At 35.3% G+C, this 8855-nt stretch overlaps 1 protein-coding gene across 5 annotated transcripts; it reads right to left on the reverse strand.

The window, feature by feature from the left end:
• Nucleotides 1-1182: 1182 nt before the first annotated feature.
• On the reverse strand, nucleotides 1183-7757 carry LOC140986319 (uncharacterized). Of its 5 annotated transcripts, none has more exons than XM_073454499.1 (13): nucleotides 7345-7757; nucleotides 6904-7042; nucleotides 6129-6265; nucleotides 5844-6045; nucleotides 5364-5602; nucleotides 5108-5219; nucleotides 4660-4804; nucleotides 4336-4478; nucleotides 4038-4207; nucleotides 3290-3550; nucleotides 3112-3167; nucleotides 2799-3010; nucleotides 1183-2660 (listed from the first exon to the last, which is right to left on the reverse strand). In XM_073454499.1, exons 1-13 carry the CDS (start codon nucleotides 7600-7602, stop codon nucleotides 1462-1464), a joined length of 3273 nt encoding a protein of 1090 aa, XP_073310600.1. In that variant the 5' UTR covers nucleotides 7603-7757; the 3' UTR covers nucleotides 1183-1461. The 5 variants fall into 5 exon arrangements, with proteins under 5 accessions (XP_073310600.1, XP_073310599.1, XP_073310602.1 ...); XM_073454498.1 differs by having other exon boundaries at nucleotides 1184-2660; nucleotides 3242-3550; nucleotides 7345-7756; XM_073454501.1 differs by lacking the exon at nucleotides 6904-7042 and having other exon boundaries at nucleotides 1187-2660; nucleotides 3242-3550; nucleotides 7345-7755.
• Between the last annotated feature and the right edge of the window lie 1098 nt (nucleotides 7758-8855).

Genomic DNA, 8855 nt, shown 5'->3' on the forward strand with positions numbered 1-8855 from the left:
GGTATGGGAGGTTGCAGAGGTTTCATCAGAAGCCATTATAGTTAAGCAAAGAAGAGAATATTACGTGAAGGGAAAAGGAAAAGGGAAGAGAAAATTGGCCAGAAACGTGATGCTCTGATACCATAAAGAGATTTGAAATAATGACTTGTCTTCTCATTGAATAATGGTGAAGAATATATACACGTACAAGAGATTGGGTTGTGGACCAAATCTCATTCAAATCAATCAAATATTCTAAATATGGCTAATTATTTAATCTATGAGATATGATAATAGTATAGACATATACAAATCATAAATAGAAGATACACGAGATAATTAAACATAAGTAATAAAATAATTCCTCTAATATCAAACTAAATAACCAATAAAAAAATCAATCTTGATGGTCCAGATAACAGATTTTAAGCAAGAAAAAGCTTAAAACATCATTTAGAAATCGATATTTAATTTTAAAATGAACATATTTGGTTATAATATAACAACAATCCTTGAATTAGTATTTTACAGGTTCTTTTACATTTAATTTATAAATTGTTTTTTAAATTTTATGTAAGTGTGATTTATTTTTATATGTTGTACTCTTTCATTTCAAGTTTATAATAAACTTTTATTTTTAAATAAATGACACCCATAAAATAAGGTAAAATAACTTTACTAACTAAATATATATAAAAAAATATTGTTATTTATATAAAATAATAATATTTTAAATTGTGTAAATAACTTGAAATTGAATATAAATAAGAATAAGATGAATAAGTGGACATCGAGACCTACAAATAATGAGTGTTAATGTTAAAATGAATGTGAAAGAATATATGTTAATATAATGTGTATGTGACACGTGGACCCTACGATTTTTGATGAGATGATAGACGTTATACCATGAACGAATGAGGATGCCCTTGAGGACAACAACTGTTTTATTTTATTTTAGTTTTTGAAGTGTTATTCATGCATTACTTGCAAAGAAAAATCGATTACTTTCATATTTATTTCTCTTTCCCTTTGATTTTAAATAAACTTTTGAGATTTATATTTCATAACTCCCAACCATGCTAGTTGAAAATTATATATAGACAGTTATTTAAAAATATAAATAAAATAAAATAAAATTGGTTGATTGAGAGGATAAATGTAAAAGCATAAATGGAATAAACGAAACTATTACAATGTAATTAGATAATAAATGTAACTATCCAACTATATTTTTGGAGAAATTTAATAATCTTTAGCAGGACAAGAATTTAGCGTAAGGACATGCGAAGGAGAAGCAAAAACAACTAGAAAATGCAATTATCTAGCAGTGCATTGTATGAACTTGCTTTGTAACTACAGTTAAAAATAATAATAAAAAAAAGTCATTGCATTTGATTCTGCCAAAATCATCTGTTTAAGATGGATTTTCGACCTCGAGATGATCAACGAGCCAGCGAAGCCACGGGAAATTATCAGGAGTTAAGATTTCCTGAATTGAGATGCCACATTTTGATCATCTGATGCAAAAATGTCTTCCAACTCTTTGAACAATCCCTTTGATTTTGACCTGAAATCTGCAGATGTAGACGCAGCAGATGAGCTACTTCTCCATAATTCACTCAATCTAGTCTTACTTGTTGAGGGGTCGTTTGGAGTAGCCATGTTTCCTTCTCTATTAAAGCTAGACCGTGTCAATTCTCTTATACGCTTCATCAGTGACTTATCGCTTGAGCTCCTGCTGCCGGAGCTCCCTCGTATGCCGCCCGAGGACGTAGTATCTCCCGTTTCACCAAGGTTATATATAGGGAATCGACTGTCAAGATTCTTAACAAAACCATGAGGGAATAAAAGTAAGAGTAAACCAATCAAAGAGGTAGTTAAACCTTTGAAGAAAGAGTTCGTCGTGGGATCGAAATGCTTTATCTGTTTGTACAGGGCAAACCACTCGTTGATCATTTGAACTACAAAAGCTAGTAAGAATACCGAGAGCATTGAGATCCCGAGGTTTTTCTCGTCTTTGGGTGAATATTCATGATCCAAGAGAACCAAGCAGAAAGCGAAAATAGCAACTTCACTGAACACTGATACAATCTCAACAAATTGAACCCTTTTCTTTATGAATGGCCTCTTGAGAATCATGAAAAAGAGTTGAAACGATGTTATGCTGAGTAAGGTGATTGAGGGGGTTCTTGAACACCGGCTTTTTGAGTATGCACCAGCCATGATTCCAAGAACCATGCGCTTCAGACATTCAAGCAGTGTATAGTATATTCTTAATGTTCCGAAAACTTTCTGAATGAAGGATCCTTCTGCATCGTCTGTTTCGGCATCTGAGGCAATGATTCTATCACTTTGTTTTCTTGAACCACCTCCCTCAATCTGTGAGACCATGTACTTGGGAGGGCCACTCAGATCCTCGAATAACGGTCCTAGAATGGTGAGATAAATTGAACGGGGTTGATTCTTCCATGTCCACCGGCCTCTTTTACCTGGACCTAGCGCTAGTCGAATAAGCTCTTGACACCAGTGAAATTTCCGGTCCTCTTGTTGTACTTCTTTGTATTGAAGTAGCTTTCCAGATATAATTCCAATGGAGAGGAACAAGAGCAAAGATAACAGCAGAAAAGCTACTAAACCCAATATCAGAACGCCAACAATTATACCAGAGGTTGTTCCACCTTACAATGTAAAACCAGAAGATGTTTCTTCATCAATAATAAGGCCAAAGCTTGTTTCGTTTCAAATAGGTCATAATAAGGGAGTATCATGTTACCACGCAAACGAAGGCTAAACTAAAAATAACTGATTTGAAATACCTTTAATTATAGCCGCCGAGGATCCAGAAAAGCCTGGTAGTGAGAGCATGAGAAGAAAAATTTCGAATCTTGGAAAAACCAATGCTCCATAGCTCCATTTTTGCACGTCCTTCCTTTTAAATTTGAGAACAAGGAGCAGTAAGGCATGCAACAGTATCAAGCCGCCGCCAATTACTGCTAGCCAAAACATGCTTCTGCTGAAATCCTTCCACCTATATAAAAAAAACACTCTGATCGGTTAAACAACAATGCCCATATTGGCAGAAGTTATTGTGCTCAGAAAAGACTTGTTAGAATAATACCGAAAACTTACCCATCCGCGTTTTGTGGATCTAAAAGGGAATCAACTCCTGGCATGATACCCATGGTCTGTCACCAGAAAATCCCATAATCAACACACATAAGTTCAGAACATGATCTGATTAAAAGCATTGATATCAAACCTCAAAATATGCACTGTACTCTAGAGGAGTCAGTGGCAAGCCATAAACCTTTGCAGCTAAATCTGGATTTCCTGCTACTGGTTGAACACTCTCGACGATTATCGAATCATGAATTCCAGAACCACGTGTTGATCGATCCATGGGAGAACTCGACCCCACCGTGACTGGTTGAACATTTCCCCTTTCCCATGGGAAACTGCGGTAAGGTATACTCCATTGCAAACCTCTTGACATTTCATAATATTCGACTGGCAATGTAGTCGCCAACCATCTCGATAGTGCAAATACTTGAATGTGGTAAGCAACTCTCTGCGTAATGTAAAAAAACAAAACGCTCATGCTAAGTAAATGAATATTGTAATGTGGTATGTGATCAACATGAGCCAGTTATCCCTAGCATCCAATCAGTTAATATTGACCATTAATGACACAAATGCCGAAAATTATTTTGGCGACAAAAATAGTCATTGGATTGAGATCGCTGTATCAAAAATCAAGGTTATATTTGGTGATATCCTCATAACTCAAATATTTAAACGCTCGTATTTCGATTGTTGTAGCACATAGGCGCCTACACAGGATAAAATATGTCCATCTCTAGGACACGTAGGGTGGTACAAGCAAGTATTGCTCCTTTACAGTAGGCTCATGGAGGCAGACATGTGTGGTTACTCTCGTCATGTGGTTAAAGGAATTTGAGTTTCATTTATTGCTCCACAATCTCCACAGAGAACAAGATATGTATATGACATGTTTATTGAATCATGCATGCATGTGAAACGAAAAGAGATCTCACAAAAATATTTCTAGTGGGGTAAGAGGATAAAGAAGAACTTGGTCTAGAGAATGCCCCAATGGATAGCAGACTGGAAGTTGAAACAGTGAGAATCACAGCAACTAAACATGTCACTGCGAATGTGATATTCACAAAGGCGGAAACCACCAAAGACATAAGAGGTACAGAATCTGCAAAAAGTATGAACAAAAAGGAGGAGTTATAAATAAATAAACAGATAAATTTATTATAAGATACTGCATTTGTTGTTTAGGCATTGGACAAATATTCTGTAAGTGAAAAAGTTCATAAGACTTACATCGCTTCACTTGTAGTATATTAGAAGCTGTATTTTTATTTCCTGAGACGTCAGTCGTTATATTTTGAAGGATGGTGACTGATATAACATCAGTATCTGCTTGTATATGTGCAATGTAGATGCTTCTACTCTTCGCCTTGAAGCTGAAGTAAGAATTCAAGAAAAAACCCAATAATGTAACTGGTTTATACCAATGGATATCACTCTTCATACTCAAGGTTTTCCAAAAAATGAGAGAGAAAATATCATATGAAATGCACGTTTTTCCTATAAACGAATGTGTCATCATTGATATGTCTAAAAATCCGTTACAGAATCGCTTACCTTTGCAAATGCCCCCCAGAGATGGATATATGAGAAGAATTAAAGTCAAACACAGGCTTTGAGAACTCAATCAGTATAGGAATGCTCCTTTCCTTCGTCCGAGCAGAACACTTTGTGCTCAACCTCACAGTAGGCCTTTGAGAATCTAAGACAAAACTACAGTCAGTCAGTTCCCCTTACTGAAATTCTGTAGAAATTGATCAAAATCTTGTAACTACAGGCAGTTAATCCTTACGTTTTGGCTATTAGATTCATCAAGTACTCGTGTTTTTAGCTGAATGTATATATTAGAATTTTACAAAATCTCGGAACGGTTTCAATGTCTTCCTTTGGTTGCATTTTATTTTATATGAATATTTCAAGGAAGTAAAGTTTGAAAAAAATGACACTCCATTCCATTTCCTTATTACTTCATCCACATGATTTCCTTCAAAATAAAAATAGATACCATAGAGGAAGGTGATTGGAGATACAGGAGCAACGGGGGTTCCCTGTCTGCTTATCACCAAGTTTGAATACAAGCTCACCGTGATAATGGCAATCTCTGGTATATCTGTCAGCTGTTTGGTGACCCAAAAAAATGCAAAAAAATAAAAAATTATAGTTATTTCTCTTGATCATAGATGAAAATACCATAAAATAAAACATTAACTATAAACCTGATAATACGTATAAAAGAATTAAAAAAATAAATAAATATAAACCTGATAACCAAATCTCCGTTTTCCGAAGTTTTTCCCAGTAATAGGAACAAGTAACCCTTGACTGGTGCTGATGGTGTTCAAGATTTCAGCTGACGAGTTCATGACAGGTTCCATAAAGTACAGATACACCTTTAAGTTCTTAATCTTGTTAGTTGCCATCACTGCTCTAGTTCCTTCGTCAATCTGAAGCAATCTTTCTGGTATACGAGTCCTCATATTTACGTACACACTTCTTCTATCTTCAAAATTCCACAGCAAAAGATCATTGGTTTTTAAGTTGAGCTCTATTTTCTCCAGTGCATAAATTTATTCTGCACTCTGTTTCTCCATATAGAAAAAAGAGAAAATGGAAAGCAGAATAAACTAAAGGGTTGAAATATCACAACCCTTTTATATAAACATGGAAGGACATGAAGGATTAATTTCGTAAATTTTTTTGAAAAAGTAAGATAAACAGCCTTTTCTACAAGATTTACTCACCAAAATGCATGAGCAAACTTGAATTATCTGTCCTTGTAAATTTGTTTCCTGCAGAGTCTGTACAGAAATCTTTATCCATTACTAAGATCAGGCGCCCAAACCGAACCCTTTCAGCTAGAGTAACAGTAACAGAATATTTCAGGTTCGGCTGTATAATCCTAAGTGTGTTTGGCACAACCTGACCAGGTCCATACACAAGAAGCTGCCAACATGAAAAATAAAATTTCTAAATACATAAGTGGATAACTAAATCTCAATCTTTGTTTTAGCAGACGATCTACTCACGTTGCAGGCATTTACAGAAGAACATCTGAAACCACCTTGGCCACCACATGGCTCACTGAAAGATATGTTTATGGGAACTTGAGAAGTACTTGTGAAGGATGTTGCAGCGGTAATATATGCCGTAGGATTCAGTGTATCTGCAGAGGACATGTACAACAAATCAAATTGAAGTAGAAAATCAATAAAGGCCTAAATAAAGTTTAATTAGTAATGATTTTTTTTCCCACAAAATTAATGTCAGAGAAGGTTTGGTTAATGCAGGAGAATATGTAGCACGAAAAATTGAATAAGATTCGTTTTGCAAACAAAAAGAATCGTAAAATCAGATCGAAAAGAAGATTTCGACTATTACAGATGTTGCAACTAGTTTTGTTGTGTTCTTCTATATGTATCCATTCCCTCCGTACTTCTGAGCCTTTAATTGAAATGGTCTACATGCTATGCACAATGCTCATTTCGGGGTAGATACGTGCAAAAAAATAGTATCAAACTGCCTGAGTATTCTCCAGTGATTTGATGGGCTTTTTCCCCCTGAATTAAACTCAAATAATTTATTTTGAGCATACATGATACGAATCTAATTTGCATTGCAATACATACAAGCATGGTATGAAAACTGGTAATAATTCTTAGGTTCTATAGCAGCTCGGTGTGTATAGCCTTTTTTTTCGGAAATGACATAAAGAACTACTTACTAAGAATGGTTATATACATTTTGGATTGAAATGTCAAATTTGGAAAGACGAAGTTTGAGAAGAAAGGAGTGTTGTTCAACCAACAGTCCAGTAATAGCTAGCGCAGGCGGCTCCCTGAGGAGAACCACTGGTGCACACCTCAAATGAATGAAGCCCGTCCTGCAGCCCAGTATAGGACTCCTTTTCGCTATTACAAGCCGAGAAAATACCATGATCCAGCTGCATTTGTAAAAGATAGCTAGTCAAAATCAAAAGATGAATGAATCATCATAAAAAGTACCTCTCAGCATCGTTTTAGCTCATTAGATAGGACGACGAAGGATGTATCATGTATGATACGGGAACCTTCATATGGATAACATAAGGTTTATAACTCTAATACTTTGTAGAATTTGAGCGTAAAGTTCGATGAAACAAAGATCGACTAAAGGACTCATGCTCCGCACACTACTCGTATAGTGTACAAAGAAAGATTAAGTTTTTAAACTTGAAATAATAATAGTGCAGCTAAAACTACTTACCTTGCAAATTGTGGAACAATCGGCGCAGCCGCTACCAGTGTCACTCACAAGAACTTGAAAACCAAATGTAGCGGAGTTACTGTTTGAAAATGGTGAAGGGGTCTTCAAAAACTTCACAGAAACCTCGGGTCCGCCACAACAAACTCCCAAACACAAAGCAAGAAAAACCCAACATTTGAGATTCAAGAATGAATGAAATTTCAAACCCATCTCACAGAAACAAGTTGAAAACTGTCTGACGTACACAAACCCAAGCATGAAATGCTATCTTTGCAAAACTTAGAGCAAGAAAATTTAGATTGTGCTGGGGATAATTCCAGAAAGAAGAAGAGAGTGCATTCAGTGGTCACAAAGTTTGAGTGGGTATAGCTAGCTCGTGAGTTTGGACAAGACATAGCAAGAGACAAGAATGGAATAGGTTGGAGTTGGCTAAAACTATCAACTGGTTCAATAGATTTCAATGAATTTATTGGAATTTGCAACTACAAAAGCATCACGACAATTGTCATGACAGATAATCCAATTTTTTTACAAAAATATTATTTTTTATATCAAAAATATTATTTTTTATTATAAATATGAACATGATTGATTTTCTAACGATAAATATCACTCATAAGAAATCTACTAAGTATTTGTTATAATAGAATTTTAAAATGAGATTGATATTTGAGTTGTAATTGGAAACCTGGACTTCATCGGTAGTCCAATCATTTTCTGGTTTTATCAGGCTGTCACCATCTTCGTCTACCCTCCTTGGTGGAGTCCAGCCACTGATAACACGTTGTTATGCCCTTTCATATATGGATTTTATGTAAAATCTAATTTTGACCTTCCGTAGTTAGAATCATCTAACACTGGTGGTCGCAGTGATGTATTTGCTAGTGACGCGTCTATTATAATAAGCAAATACAAACAAAATAGTCAGGATCAGCACTTAGTATATCAAGAGTAGGCTCTGATACCACTTGTAAGGTTTGAGACCTATTTTGTTTGACAGTAATGAGCATAATCGTATGTGACAGTAAACTTGTGTTTTATCAAAATTAAGTGTTGTGCGAAATGTTACAACATTTCAGACAACATGCAGCGGAATGTAAAGTTTATAACACAAATTAACTTTAAGTAAATAAATAAGCCAGAATAAATTTTGCACAAGTATTGTGCGATGCCTCAGGGCAAAAAAATAATCACTAGAAAACCAACGAGTTTACACGAAAATCAACACTAATGATTTTAATCAAAAACCAATTTTCTCAACACGTTGAGAAAATAAAATGCTTTCTAAAATAACCAACAACATTAAAATATTATTAAGAAAGGAAAAACGTGATGCCAAAAACTGGAGCAACAAAAACACATCTTCAGCCAACTCTTGTACGCGTGTTGTCTGCAGATGTATCCAACAATCATGACAACACGTGAAACATCACTCTTCAAAACAGCAACGTCCTTGAGAATTATTTGTCTCTGAGAACCACGACGTGCAAAGTGCACACGATATACAGCCA

This window comes from Primulina huaijiensis, chromosome 10 (assembly GCF_012295235.1).
Source record: "Primulina huaijiensis isolate GDHJ02 chromosome 10, ASM1229523v2, whole genome shotgun sequence".
Classification (NCBI taxonomy): domain Eukaryota; kingdom Viridiplantae; phylum Streptophyta; class Magnoliopsida; order Lamiales; family Gesneriaceae; genus Primulina; species Primulina huaijiensis.

Excerpts from the sequence above, each read along its gene's own strand:
- LOC140986319 (XM_073454498.1), bottom strand. The coding sequence starts at position 7,602 with ATGCTTGGGTTTGTGTACGTCAGACAGTTTTCAACTTGTTTCTGTGAG. Across the intron at positions 4,208-4,335 it reads TATACTACAAGTGAAGCGAT|ATTCTGTACCTCTTATGTCT; the intron begins GTAAGTCTTATG and ends TACTTTTTGCAG. Across the intron at positions 3,011-3,111 it reads GATCCACAAAACGCGGATGG|GTGGAAGGATTTCAGCAGAA; the intron begins GTAAGTTTTCGG and ends TTTTTTATATAG.